This window comes from Chaetodon trifascialis, chromosome 10 (assembly GCF_039877785.1).
Source record: "Chaetodon trifascialis isolate fChaTrf1 chromosome 10, fChaTrf1.hap1, whole genome shotgun sequence".
Classification (NCBI taxonomy): domain Eukaryota; kingdom Metazoa; phylum Chordata; class Actinopteri; order Chaetodontiformes; family Chaetodontidae; genus Chaetodon; species Chaetodon trifascialis.
The window spans coordinates 13,798,724-13,812,748 of NC_092065.1; the positions used below are offsets into that span (position 1 = coordinate 13,798,724).

The following is a 14,025-nucleotide window of genomic DNA, read 5'->3' on the forward strand; positions in this document are numbered from 1 at the left end:
CATTTCCCTTTTTGCTCTCTGAACTAATACAACTACAGCCTGAACAAAAGCTATGGACACTGTGACTGCACAGCTTCGATTGCATGACTAACTGTTTATGAAGGTCAAGTGTCTTTGTACCAGACAAATCTCTTGAATTCACTTATGACCCCAGGCTCTCACCTCCAGGTCAGGTTTTTGTCACATCTAATCTGATTGGCTCAGTCTTTGTCCCCGGCCAGGTAAGCCCCGCCTTCAGGCTTTAGCCTCTGAGCTGACATTTATCCCAGGATATACGACGTAAGCTGCTGTCTGCTTTTTAATGTATGTAGTGGGGGTTCAGTGTGTATGTTTGTTTGTATGTGTGTGAGTGTGTGGCCAGTGTTGTCTATTGTTGACACTTTGATTATTCCTAAAAGCCTTCGTCTGTTTTTCTGATTGGCGTTTAGTGACTTTTCAGGGTTTGGGGAATCAGAGATGCTGCTTCCATCACAAGTCAGGAGGATATGGAGACTGACAAACAGGCTGCCGAGGATTTGACAACAACAGGTCAGTAGGCTGAACAACAGTTTGAACAGTCAGCTTATATGTTTATTTACCTGACATTTGCAGCAGAGATGATGTTTTAGTGGATGTGACCCCAGATCCTACTAAGCCACAGATGGAGGAAGAATATAAGTCTGAAGATCTACACAAAGCATTGTCAATATTAACAGATAACAGGCGACTCTACAGTTAGAATAGCGCCTGTCTGCAGAGATAGACTGGGAAAGCCAAAAGGAGCAAACAGACCAGAGAAACATGAAGAGAAGACAGACAGTTGGCTGCTATTCTGCTGGTCTGCTCTCTCAGACTGGGGAAAGCCAGGTAGAGACCCACTTAAAGGGGATTTAAGGGAATTATAGGACAGAGTATGTGCACCAGTGTTTGTACATTAGGAGAGCCTTACCTAATTATGATTCTTAAGCAGTGCTGCTATCAAGGCACAAAGCTAGGTCTAGCCCACTCTGCCATACTAGAGGGGAGAATTTGACCTTGTGTAATTGACTGTTATTTCTCTCTCCTCACTTAGACAGAACTGGTTCTTAAGAGCTGACTGAGCCCAGGCATGGCCCTCAATGAACTGAAATGGACTTTGTCCCAGGCCAAGGCTCTAGTCTGCCCACTGTTGCTCCTCCTATGTCTGCACACAGCCACAGGTACAGCCACTTCATATTTTTCCGTATTAGAGGTCGAGTCTCGGGCGTAATCAGCTGGGTTCTTTAAACTCTGCATATGTGCTTGTATTGACACAGGAATGTCAGGGTGGGGTGGATGTTTGGATGGTCAGGATGTATATGCAAGAGTCAGAGAAAATAGCCCTTTGGGAGAAGTTGTTGCTGAACTCATGGCTGACAACACAGTGGAGGGGGTTCACTGGAGCCTGGACGGAAAAGATGCTGATTGGTTCTTCTTGGATGAAAGAAACATCCGGCTGAACACATCAGCTGACAAGGTCCTCGACCGAGAGGTAAATGAGTCGGGACATGCCCTCATGAACACTGATATGAATGTTGGAGGTGTCTTATGATCAGGAAGCTGTAAATAAAATGCATTGTTATGGACTTCATGTGAGTTGAGTCTGTAGGAATGTTTGAAATAGCATGGAGCCGCAGTGGACAAGTTGCATCTAATTTTAGAACAAACTATCAGAGATTGAGCCTTATAGCCTTGTCCTTGGACCGAACACAAGCTCTCTTACCGTCATCCTCTTCCCAGCCAGCTGTCTTACATCATGGCAGCTGGTAAAGGGTCAACCAGATTAGCAGTCTCTCTTTCTTTCTGTTTCTTAGTCTAACAACTTCTGCCATCCTATCCTATAAACACAACATTTCTAGACTAACATTTACTCAACTGCAAAGATTCAGCATTACATTTTCGTTCAGTATACTCAGCATGTGACCAAGAGGGACCATATTTAGAATTCACATTGTTCAGCACATGTTTGAGAGCATCAGTTCAGTGTGTGGCCACCCGCCTCTGGAAATGTTGCTTCTCAATACACTTGATAAAAATATTTGAACGTTCATTTCTTGTGCTGTAACCATAAAAGAAAAACAGGAAAATCTGAAAAAAAGAACATGGAATATATAAGTTATATATAAATGTTATGTGCCCTATTATTTCTGTAATTTTTTTTGTGCATGTGTTGTATGATTAACAAAAAGTACAGAATGTGCATGTTAAAATATGTTTTTGATTTGGACAAATGTAGGCCAATGTCTGAAGTAGGCACATGTGAGAGTGGACAACAAATACAAAGGAAGTTAATGGAGGGTTTATTTTTATAAAATAGCTAGAAAATATTTTCCTTGTGGAGTGTGGCCCATTCATAAAGTTTTGGTTATCATGATTTGGATAATAATTCAGTTTAAAGCATGGATCACAGTATTTGTGTAAAATATTTGATCATACTGACTGAAGGTCTTCGGTTGTGGCCTTTCTCATGTCCTTCAGGCTCTGGGTCCTGTCCTCTTGGCTGAACTATTGTGTTATGAGGAGGACACCCTTCAGGTATGCTTTGTCCTGTCATTTTACCCATAGTGCTTCAGTGTGTCATCCCGCATTCAAAGTTGTGTGGTTTTTTTTTTGTTGTTGTTGTTGTTGTAGAGTGTTTATAGGATCATGGTGGAGATTCTCAATGAGAACGATAATTCCCCTGTGTTTGCAGAAGACACTGTCCTCTCCGTTATTATCAGTGAGGTATGACTCTACACAAATGTTTGCATGCATACACAAAACATGAAAGGTGAAAGTTGTAATGTGCTTTTCTGCCTGTGCGTTTCCCAGCTGACTCCAGCGAATACTACAGTTTTTACTGTCAAGGCCACAGATGCAGATAACGACAACATCATTTATTCCATTGATCAGACATCAGTGAGTTCTGCTCTTTTACTCTACTCAGGGTTTCTGCACAAAAAACTCACAAATACGCACACTCCTGGCATCATTGTTAATGTGTTTGTGTGTGTGCTCTGCAGCCTGATGCTGAGTACTTCAGGTTTGATCTCCCCAACAGTGGAGAGGTGATTCTGTCCAAGCCTTTAGACTATGAGACCAAAACCCTGCTTACTGTCACCATCCATGCCTCGGTAAGCTATGTGCATTTCATTTTTGACTGTTTTAGAGCTTGGCTTCTAATCCTAAAATAATAAAGTTACAATTTGATTCCCTGATGCTCCAACGAACTATACTTCAGTTCATGTATCCACTCATTTCTCCATGAAACATGCTTGACCAGTGTAATATCCTCTGTCCTTGTCATCATCTCAGGAAATGAGCACTGCTGAGCACTTCAACACCAGCACCAATATCACCATCACTGTCCTGGATGGAGATGACCAGTACCCACAGTTCCTACCCTGCATGCTGCTTTTCCAGGATGAGACCAGCCGCATCTGCACCAGCCCTGTGTACACAGTCAATGTCACAGAGGGGGATGAGGTCAGCTGCCAAACTCAGTCACACCTATTTTATAACTGATAACTTATCAATAATGCCACTTTGCATGTGACGGTGAGGTTTAATCTATTTTATATGGCGTTGTGTAATTTCCCTTTCATAGTAAAATTCTGATTCTAAAAAATCAGAGTTCAGCTGCAAGATCAGATCAGTTCACTGGGATGCGGTTTCAGATGTCATAAAGATCCGTTTTGTAGAGCAACAAATGTGTGTCATATTGCAGGACATTGTGTTGGACTTCTCTCCGGGTCCCATTCATGCAGTGGATGGAGACAGAGGACTCAGCTCTCCAGTCAGCTATGCCATTCTGTCAGGTATCATACACACAGATGCAAGTCGATACAAAATGTGCTTTGCTTAAGCATATACATCTGTAACTGTGTTTGTCTGCATGCCAGGAGACGATGATGGACATTTCCTGATGGACAGAGAGACGGGGGAGATGAAACTGATTCAGGGGGTTATAGACAGACTCACAACTCCAGAGTTGCATCTGCAGGTCATGGTAAGACTCACATATGCAGTGTTAGTAATAAATTTGAAAGATGTCCATCTCACTGCTCTGTCTTTCTGTCTCTTGCAACCAGGCGTATCAGGACAATGACCCCAGGAAGTATTCCGTTGCTACAGTGTTGGTCCGAGTTCTGGCAGTGAACCAGTTTTATCCAACGTTCGACATGGCTGAATATCACGGCTTTGTGACTGCAGGAAAGAGCCTTGCCTCTCTGGTCAATACCTATGGCAGCAAAGCCCTGATGTTACATGTACAAGATCAAGACTTTAACCACGTACGCACAACGCTGCACTCCACACACAAAATGCTGAAAGCAGTTCTATGATTTATGTTGTTACCCATCACCTTTTCTTCACTAACTGACAGGGTTTCAATCCCATGATCCACTTCACCTTCAGTCCCACATCAAATCACACCGACATCTACCAAATCACACAGGAGGGTCTTCTGATCACCAGGACCAATCAGCTCAAACCAAAGCAGAAACATGTTCTAGAGGTGAGCCTCAGTGAAAAACGAGTGTCATCTTTTGATTATTAATTTGAATTCACAGAGGCGACAATTTTTCTCGTGTAAGGTCAGTGATTACAAATGATGTAAACTTTAGATTATGTTAGCTTACATATGGCATAATATTTTCTTTCACTCTTTATTTTTCAAAATAAAAACACAAATATGATGGTGATGATGCGATAAAAAGTCAAAATGCTTTGCAGGTAATGGCTATAGACAAGGAGTCTGGCGATGCTACCTATGCTACTGTGGTGGTGGAGGTGTTATCTGAATGGCAATCAAGTAAGGACACACACTTACAGGCTTGTATTCACAGCTGACACCTGATGAGCCTGCAGACTGAAATATACTCTCTTTGTGTCTGTCTCTGTACACTACAGTCCCTCATAGTCCACTGGGAGAAGACCGGATGACAGGCTGTACTGTGGGCAAAGCATTATTTCTGAGCATGATGTTCATGACTGTACTCGGATGTATCCTGTTTATGGTGATGTGGCTGAAGAAGAAACACAAGGGAAAGAGGGACCCACTGGAGAGAGGCTGTGTGGCACAGGGCAAACACCCCAATGTGGTGAGAACCTTCATCTCTATAATCTGGATTCATGTTTATCAAGGCTTGCTGGCGAGTAAGTTTGAGTTTCTGACTTATTCTCTACTACATATACTCCCACAGAGCTTACGGTGGTTCCAACTGGTGAGTTTTTTTATTTACTATTGAAGCTAATATTCATCCTTGTCCTATATATCCTGACCCTTTTCTGAATGAACTCCTTAACAAACTGTTCAATTCATACAGTTTGACAAAAGTGTTTTCAACACAAGGTCCAATTTACTCCTGTTACTGAAGCTTTTGGGCACGTCTCATGGCCTTCATGAGCATGTTAAGTTTCTGAGTTGTCATGGAGATTATTTAGTTGTTGTGATGTGACCGAAGTAAAGAATATCACATGACCCAACTAAACCATTTTCATAACCATGGAACTACGCTGTCCTCTGATGAAGGCTACAAGATTAAAAGCTTTGGAAGCAGCAAGTAAGTTGGACTTGTATTGAGATTTTTTTTCTCTTTGGTCAAACTGCCTTTTTAAGGTCCAGATTACCTTTTAGCTCAAGCACTTCATAAGTCTGTCAATTACTCACATTATAATTCACTTCACTCACTAAATGTACACTTCCTGGCTGTTAGAAGCTCTGGCAATTCCTACACGTCACACTGAACGAGGATCATTCACCACAATGCAATAGTGCTTTACTTTTTCCAAATGTTGACCTGATGACCATGGTTGCTTTTCAGTTGGGTCACCGTAATGCCATGCCACACATGGAGGAAGTACCCTCCAACAATGAAGAATATGGGACCTACAATCCTTCCTTCAGCTTCCCAGACAAACCTGGCCTCCACACCCACCAAGACCTCCCCAGCTGCCAAGGACCTGTTCCACCGAAAACGACTGCTGCCCCTGATGCCAGTTTCGTCCCCACCGAACCAGTGCAAAGCCCTGTGATCCTCAATAATAATGTTTCTACACCAACCAAAAGCCCCTCTAGCTCACCCACCCTTCGCCCAGCCACCATGGATGTGAGTCCCACACATACGGCTCAAGATGCTGCTCCACCCAAAGAAAACCCTGGCTCACAAACTGATACATACCCAGACCTTACTGGTTCTAGCCCCACAACCCATGAAGCCACAAACACCCCATTGTTCCCCTATCCTGATTCACAAACCACACAAACAACAACCGACAATGACCCTGTCACCAGTCCCTCCTGTCAATCCAGTATTCCATGTAGTCGTACCCGAATTGCTTCAGCAGAAATAGACAAACCCTTCTGCAAACCTCGTGTGAAGACACCTCCAAATTCACCTTTAAAGTCCTCACCACTTTCCAAGCACATGGAGACACCCCCACCCTGCCCAGACCATGCACCGTTGAAAGCCAAGCTGGTACATATAGATACATCTTCCCTTGATACACCCCTAGTAACACCAGAGCGAACATCTATGACTCTAAGCACAGAGGTAGACCAACCCTCAACATCACTGGACCAAACAGAAGACCACCAGTCAGAATACCCCAGTGGGGATGCAGATGCAGGTAGTCCACCTCTGGACAGAAGACCCTCAACGAACTCAGGAAATACACAAGACTGTCGCGAGGCGGGGGAAGCAGATGATGATGGTTTTCTGGGAGATGAAGATGCAGACAAGAACAGTGAGGGTGAGGATGAGTTAGAGCCAGACGAAGAAGAGCTGCTGAGAGTGTTGGCTCGTTGTAACCCCATTTTTATCACGTTTAGTAAGTGATGTCTCTGCAATATCGCAGGCACTGAAAGTGATGGGATGGACGATAGAGAATGGAGGAGGTAAAGTGAAGATGGATGGCACAGACAGTCAACAGCGGACATGTCATCGAAAGACAGAAACACTGCAGTCTGGCTCTGCTTGTGCTGTAGGTACTGCTGAGACACATAAGAGGACAGAATGCATACATGAGGTATACAGCACATGGGCCACAGGATGGAGGAAGGAAGATAAGTATATGTTCACACACTGTATAATATGTAAAACTAAACATTTAATAACACGCAATTATAATACATACTGTTGTTGTATTTATACCATATAGATACTAGATGACAGGAATGCATGACCTTGACGCACGAAGCACGGTTAAAGAAACCACTCCTTTAAATAAAATTAATCAGTATGAATTATAAATCAACTTTCAAGGATGCAACATTCATTGCGAGGTTAGTACAAGTTAACAGCGTGAAATGAATCAGTCATGAATCAAATATATTGTGGGGTGTTTTCTAAAGGTAAATCCACATGAAATCACATCACATCACAGCAAAACGCCTGCCTTGACATTGCAGGAGTGCTTGACCTTTTTTAACTGATGGAGAAAAGGGCAGCAGCGGTGTTGTGCCCTTTGTGATTTCGGGTAGATTTATCCTTTGAATAGCTGCAGAGTGCTTTAAGTTCAATGCTCTCACATAGTGTACTGCAGCGTCAGTTGTTTTGTTTTGCTCACACTACAAGCTGCCTCGGTTTTTTCTTTGAACGCGAGTAAAGGTGTTGTCTACCTGAATCAATGAGCCAGGAGTTGTTATTAAAGAGAACTTATGGGCAGGGGCACAGTGACTGGCCCTGAAGACTCATCCAACCATCTGGATGAAATTTTAGTTTGGCCCATTTCCCAAGTTCATCTGAGTTCCGACAGCATTTCTTGTGGTGTCATGACTCTGTTCTGATGACTCATTATTCTAAAACCTGAATAGTTTGAAAAATATCCCATCAGATCAAAACCTCAATTGTCTGACAGCCCATTATCCCAAACACAAACGCCCGTTGCTCTCTCTGCAGTTGTTCGTTCACTGACTGTCCATAGTCCTGAAATGGTGGGAGTTTTGTCGTTAACATACTACATTATTGGATTTCCATCAAATGACATACCCGAATCCCAACCCGAACCTGACACTAAGATATTATGTGACAGCATGTAATGTTCTTGTCCAATTAGCAATCTTTCAGTTTATTTCAGTAGGTCTGTTAAAATGAACAAACATTGAATTTCACCATCTGCAGATTAACCCACTTCTTCTCACACCCTTGCACATGCACAGTAATGTTACATACAACATAAACACAGAGAAATTTGTCTGTAAAACCTCTTAGGCTAGAGATAGGAAGGCTTGTGTTCAAATGATCAAAAGTTTAAATTTGTAGATCAGTTTTTGTGGTGAATGAAGATGACTTTGGTCCCAAAGTGCTTCAGTGAAGCTCCTAAAAGGCCAATCAAAAGAAAAAAAACAAAAACAAAAAACATTGATGAGATTGCATTGATTGCTGAGATGTAAATGGTTAAGAAAAAGCTCCCCCAAGCTTCAGTTGGTTGATATGTAAAGGATGGCAGTGACATACCTGGGAAATGTACCACACACATTAAATATGTATTCTGTTATGTGATTTGAGTGCCTGCCAATTGCCAATATTTGATTTACTGTAGAGAGATTAGGGGGTAAATGATTCTGCTGAAAGAGATGGTGAGAGGAAAAGGTTCTGAAACAACGATCCAGAGATCAACGGGTCAACAGCCAGAAGGAAACCAGGAAACAGAGCATTTCCTTAAAAGCGAGAAAGCTAGGAAAAAACGATGATAGCTACAAGCAATTCAAATGCAACGCAGACAATTTTCCACTCCTGCTTCATACTACGGGACATCATTTTAACTACAGTACAAACAACTTGTGAGATCAGCTTGGCTGTGGAGCCTGATAAACACCTCATCACTTGTAATAGAAGCGGTCACAACATCTGACAACCAGAGCGTCCGATCAAAAAATACAGCAGACTGAAAGCTCAGATTTTATTTGTTTTTATTGAGACATTCTTCTCAATCACAAAAACTGGACCTGATTGTTAGAGTGCTCTGTTTGCAGACCAACAACTTATTTACAGTAAAGTCACTAGTGAAAGGGTGGTCACTGCAGTGAGCATGTAAAAAACATTATCATATACATTATAGCATACCATAAAAAGTATCAACAGTGGTTATAAATGGTGATAGTCATAACATAAGCATAACAAACATATTTAGGAGAACAAAGTGTTTGTCGGGGGGGATTTTTTTTTCCAAAACCGCTTACAAAACAGGTCAATTATCTTAGCTTAGCACACAAATGAGTTAGTTCAGCTGAATCAAACAAGACATAACATCAAAAAAAGGGAAGTCTGTCATTAAGAATACAAGTAATATATGTACACACACAGATTCACACGCACACAGACACACACACACTATTGAGGTGATGAGAAAGGAGACAAGAGGCAGCTTTGAGAACAAAGCATCCATCCGTCTCTAAATTCATCGTGTTTCCTTCAGCTAACACACAGCGCAGCCCATCCTTATGTAGGAGCCACAGCTCGTGTTAACATGGATGCTATGGGGACCAGTATAGCAAACAGTGTGGTCCCACTGATGATACTGTATTGCACTAGTCCAAATAGTCTTCATCGTCACTGGAATTCAATATTTACTCCTCGCTCCAAACATCTCCAGCATTACCATATTATGATCAATAAAGACATGAAAACAAAGTACAAGTGGGCCTGATTACATGATTAGACAGAGAAGTAGAACAAATTCTATTGACTAGAAATCAGCTTTACTCTTCACAGTCCAGTGCATTGCAAAAAAAAGAAATGGTACGATAAACTGTTTGTATACTGGAAGCCTAAACTTGTTCTATCAGGGTTTTGTAACAAAACATGGCTATCTCATAAAATCATCCTTTCAAAGAAAAAAAATTCATCTAACACTGTTTGTCCTTTGCCTGACCTGGAAAAGGCAAGTGTAGTGTGTGGAAGCAGAGCAAAGGCTGGCGATACATCCCAATCATACACACGACTGAGCACGAGGACACACTGGCCAAGCATGTACACGTTCGAGCGTTAGTGTGTGTATAACGGGACACATTCAAGAAATCAAATAAATTATTGTCTGTGGCGTTGGATTAGACAAGCTTGTGGTGTTTGACATCTCCCATCCACTGTCAGAGGAGTAAGGTGGTACAAAACAATGAACACAGAGTCTTTGGAGGCAGGCGGATGTTTAGAACTCGTCGTGTCGAGTCAGAGCCTCTCCAAAGTCGGTCGCCTGGCTGCCCACGAACAGGTCGTACTTATCCACAATTTCGGCCTTGGTCAGACGGCCATCCTGATGGAGGGAGAGTAACAGTCATGATAAGCCTTTTAATTCAGTCAGGATGCAAACTTTTTTTTAAAAACCCGTTTCAAAGAAAAGCAGCTACGTCATGCTGTTACCGAAGGTATTTGGTATCTCTTGTTGTTTGCACCTGCGTCACTGGTTGAAATGGATAAAGAAGATATCTTTTCTCTTAATTACACAACAAAAATGTCCCAAAGGGCTACAATACTGGCAAGGCTTAAATAAAAGCCTGTATCGCCTGCATTCATCATGCTTTGTTAGAGCTGTAATTAAGTCAGATCCAAAGTGTTAAAAAAAAACAAACCTACAGTGAGACTGACTCAATGTTGGCTAACAAGACGTGAGGTTACACTGGAAGGTTTTCACAGTGAAGCAGCTGCGTTTTGACTGAGCTGCTGAAAGCAAACTCATTATTTCAAAAATGTTTGCCTAAATCTAGATGTTCATAATCTTCTTTGTGCCTTCCATTGCATTTAAGAAATCTGTGACAAATCACAAATTCTCTCATTATTTTGTAGTCCTGCAGTAAAATCAGTCAAACAGACTCATGCGTCAACTGTATTAGCACATTTCTAAGTTCATTTGTGCTTTCAAACACACACTTCCTCTTCCCCCCAGTATTCAGCGAATGACACAGGAAGTAAAATTCATGAGAACAATGCTTTTCTTTTGAAATTTGAAGTTTTACAGTTCGTACTTTGTCTGCATCTGACTCATAGACCAGATGTTTGGCCTCGGCTTCAGCATGGTCGTAGTCACTGGGCAGGATCCAGTCTCTGGTCTCATCCTTGTCCATCTTCCCGTCTTTGTTTTTGTCTCTAAATTCAGTGAACTGTTCCCTCTCCGTCTTCACCCACTCAGGTTCTGTGGCATCCCCCTCCTGGTTGTACATGTCACCTAGAGCGCCGAAAGATAGGCAGAGGCTGAGTGAGGCGGTTGATGACGTTGCAATGCTTCTTTGTACAAGCACTTGTAGTATTTGTGGTGACAAACACTTCATAAAGGTTCCTCAAACTGGTTCCCCAAAATGTACCAATACGCATGCTTTCTTACTCTTTCCAACTTCTGTATCTGTCTTGGTTTGCCACCAATAATAACCCAAAACTGTGTGTTACACACTGATGATGCTTATATGACATTGGGGTATAAGAACTCACCGATGTACTCGTCTAAATCAATTAAACCGTCTCCATTCTTGTCTATGTCTTCCATAGTTTCCTATAGGAGGAAAACAGAATGCAGGGCAGTGAGAGGGGATGATATATTGTTAGTGTCATAATTTAACATCTGTGTTAGTGTGTGTGTGTGTGTGTGTGTGTGTGTGTGTGTGTGTGTGTGTGTGTGTGTGTGTGTGTGTGTGTGTGTGTGTGTGTGTGTGTGTGTGTGTGTGTGTGTGCGCGTTTGCTCACCAGCACTACAATATCTTTCATGTGGTCGTACTCCTCTGGGTGAAGGAAGGCTGTGAACTCCTCCTTGTTGGCTTTCATGTCATTGTCTTGGTCGGCCATCTTGAATCTCCTCTCATCGCGAGCCATCATCTGCCTGTAGCTGAAGCCATCATCGGGGTCGGGGTCATCTGCAAGACAGAGGTCAAAACATTGTATATTGTGTGTAAAGAAAATGTGTGTCTGCATCTGTGCAGCATATAGGTAATAGTTCAGGGACATATCAAATATATACAATAAAGATTTTCTGCAACCGTACCAAGAATATATCCGTAGGTGGCATTCTTGTACTCCTCCCAGGACACCACTTCATCCCCATTAAGGTCGTGACTCTTCCACTGTCGATCCACATCATCGTAGATCCACCTCTTCTGAGAATGTTTGATCCACTTCTTCATCTCCTCAGCGGTCACATAGCCGTCCTTATCCTCGTCTATACGTTCAACCAACATGCTGCAGAGAAAGGTTAGCAAACATTCAGCTTGTTCCCTCACATTAGCTGGAGCTCTCACCTTCAATGAATTTTTACTCCACCCTGAGGTGAAACTAGGTCACTACCACAGTAATGCAAGAAGTGTTCTATCACTATGGCTGTTAAAGAGCATCCCCAGTATTTTAAGAACAGATACACATAATCCCCCCTGAGATGTATTCTTACCCGAGCCTCTCCTTGCTCTCCTCTGGTGTGAGCTGGTCGAAGGTCTTGGCCTCCTCTTGTCCCAGAAAGGCTTCGTGGTCATAGTCAAAGCCCTCTGCGTCGTCGTGCTCTCGGTTGCTGAGGGGTTCATCGTGGTGAACACGGTCCTTCTTCTCTGTGGGCTTGCTGGTGGCGTAAACCACACAGAGAGCAAAACACATGACAAGTGGCCGCAGCTCCATCCTGCGATATGTACAAACACTGTCCGGGTGAGGGGGTAAAAAGAAGACACCAAAAAGCTGTGGTTAATGCTCAAACAGGACATTCAGGTGCAAACCGTTTTTTACTGCAAGTATGTCTAAGTTTACAGTGCACTTTCCAGTCAGTGCCATTCTCAGCTCTTAACTCAGGGCGACTCAGCGTTGCACATGCCAGCGTATGACTCAGACTCCGAGAGGATAATCTGTCCCAGCTGATGCAATTCCTCATTTGTTCTGGTACTTTGTAGAAGTTTACACTGCATATATTGTATTACCACCAGCTCAACAATTTGCAAAACATTATCATCCATACACAACAATTTATAAAATTACTGAATATTATCATACTAGATTCAAATTGTAGACTAGACTCAGTTGTCAGTTTATTAGGCACACGTAGCTCAAACTAGTGCAGTCTAATCCACCGGTCCAGTAATTAAGTCCTAGCTTCAAAAGCTGAAGTTATGTTTAAGCTTTAGAGAGGCGTTGATTGATGTTTTAGGTCATTTTGGAGACTTGGTGAATTGTAGGCTACTGTATTTCACTGATATACCTTTGCATTATTAAGTCTCTTCTACCTACTATCTAAACCAGTTTCAAATAGTACCGAATATTGAAACCTGTTGTACCTTAGTTTTACTTTCGTGTTTACATTTTCTCAAAAATTTCTCAAATAGAAAATCACCAGCAAACTAAGATCCATATCAAGAGAATGAAATGTGCCGATAAGTAGAATAGCAGAGAATATAAGGCAGTATTCGGAGAAAAAAAAAAAAGTCTTGATATATTTAACTATCCTCTAATTACAAGACGTTCACCGCTATCTTGGTTGATTTAGTGTGATACAGCACAGCGTCCGTGCTCTCACTTTTGCACGTCTAGACAAATCATATCTCGCCATAGTCGTTGTATTACAAGTCAGGCACAGTTTGCATCTATTATTCCCAATTAGTGACCGAAACCATCCGAATCCAAGGTTAGAGATCAACATTAGACTGGCTAACCTAGCGTACCGTTAGTTTTACCTGCTCATCCGCAATTTCACTCGTCCAGTGAAGATAAACAAGCAACTACCTCACTGTCCGTATTGCGTCTTTCTAAACACCAGCTACAGGAGAAACGAACTTAATTTCTTATTTTGAATTTTAAAGCTAAATTGATGAAGGAAACTCACCGGTATCTTCTGGGAAGTTCTTCGATGCAGTTTAAGACCCTCCCCTCGGAAACACACCCATACACTTCCTGTGCTAAAACGAGAACCGACCAATCAGGCTCCGACAAGGCGAGTGCGATGTCGCTCGCTCATTGGTCCACTTCAAGGGAACATCGATGATTGGATTGGCCGAGAACCGCCACGTCCTCAAAGTCAACAAACTTGTTTCATTCATAAAACTGACTCCACGGTGTCTGGCACAGGTACGTGAGCTGCACAATAGCAACC

General features: G+C 42.4%; 2 protein-coding genes across 5 annotated transcripts; one reads left to right on the plus strand and one right to left on the minus strand.

The window, feature by feature from the left end:
* Positions 1-295: 295 nt before the first annotated feature.
* Positions 296-7,308, plus strand: LOC139337030 (cadherin-related family member 5). Of its 3 annotated transcripts, XM_070971318.1 has the most exons (17): positions 296-528; positions 1,052-1,178; positions 1,275-1,489; positions 2,476-2,532; positions 2,629-2,721; positions 2,809-2,895; positions 3,000-3,110; positions 3,292-3,462; positions 3,704-3,794; positions 3,879-3,985; positions 4,068-4,268; positions 4,361-4,492; positions 4,711-4,789; positions 4,888-5,078; positions 5,181-5,201; positions 5,802-6,729; positions 6,835-7,308. In XM_070971318.1, the coding sequence occupies exons 2-17, from the start codon at positions 1,088-1,090 to the stop codon at positions 6,876-6,878; spliced, it is 2,619 nt and encodes an 872-aa protein (XP_070827419.1). In that variant the 5' UTR covers positions 296-528; positions 1,052-1,087; the 3' UTR covers positions 6,879-7,308. The 3 variants fall into 3 exon arrangements, with proteins under 3 accessions (XP_070827419.1, XP_070827416.1, XP_070827417.1); XM_070971315.1 differs by having other exon boundaries at positions 5,802-7,308; XM_070971316.1 differs by having other exon boundaries at positions 1,056-1,178; positions 5,802-7,308.
* A 1,710-nt stretch (positions 7,309-9,018) lies between these two features.
* calub (calumenin b) lies at positions 9,019-13,820 on the minus strand. 2 transcript variants are annotated; one of them, XM_070972868.1, is made up of 7 exons: positions 13,759-13,820; positions 12,346-12,585; positions 11,947-12,140; positions 11,652-11,818; positions 11,400-11,460; positions 10,940-11,139; positions 9,019-10,230 (listed from the first exon to the last, which is right to left on the minus strand). In XM_070972868.1, the coding sequence occupies exons 2-7, from the start codon at positions 12,564-12,566 to the stop codon at positions 10,126-10,128; spliced, it is 948 nt and encodes a 315-aa protein (XP_070828969.1). In that variant the 5' UTR covers positions 12,567-12,585; positions 13,759-13,820; the 3' UTR covers positions 9,019-10,125. The 2 variants fall into 2 exon arrangements, with proteins under 2 accessions (XP_070828969.1, XP_070828968.1); XM_070972867.1 differs by having other exon boundaries at positions 13,610-13,762.
* Between the last annotated feature and the right edge of the window lie 205 nt (positions 13,821-14,025).

Bases quoted from the DNA above. Each gene is read 5' to 3' on its own strand.
- LOC139337030 (XM_070971315.1), top strand. From the start codon at position 1,088: ATGGCCCTCAATGAACTGAAATGGACTTTGTCCCAGGCCAAGGCTCTA. The intron at 2,722-2,808 runs GTATGACTCTAC...TGCGTTTCCCAG, and splicing joins TCTCCGTTATTATCAGTGAG to CTGACTCCAGCGAATACTAC. The intron at 3,795-3,878 runs GTATCATACACA...TCTGCATGCCAG, and splicing joins CAGCTATGCCATTCTGTCAG to GAGACGATGATGGACATTTC.
- calub (XM_070972867.1), bottom strand. The intron at 12,141-12,345 runs GTAAGAATACAT...CTTTCTCTGCAG, and splicing joins GAGAGCAAGGAGAGGCTCGG to CATGTTGGTTGAACGTATAG. The intron at 10,231-10,939 runs GTACGAACTGTA...TCCCTCCATCAG, and splicing joins ATGAGTCAGATGCAGACAAA to GATGGCCGTCTGACCAAGGC.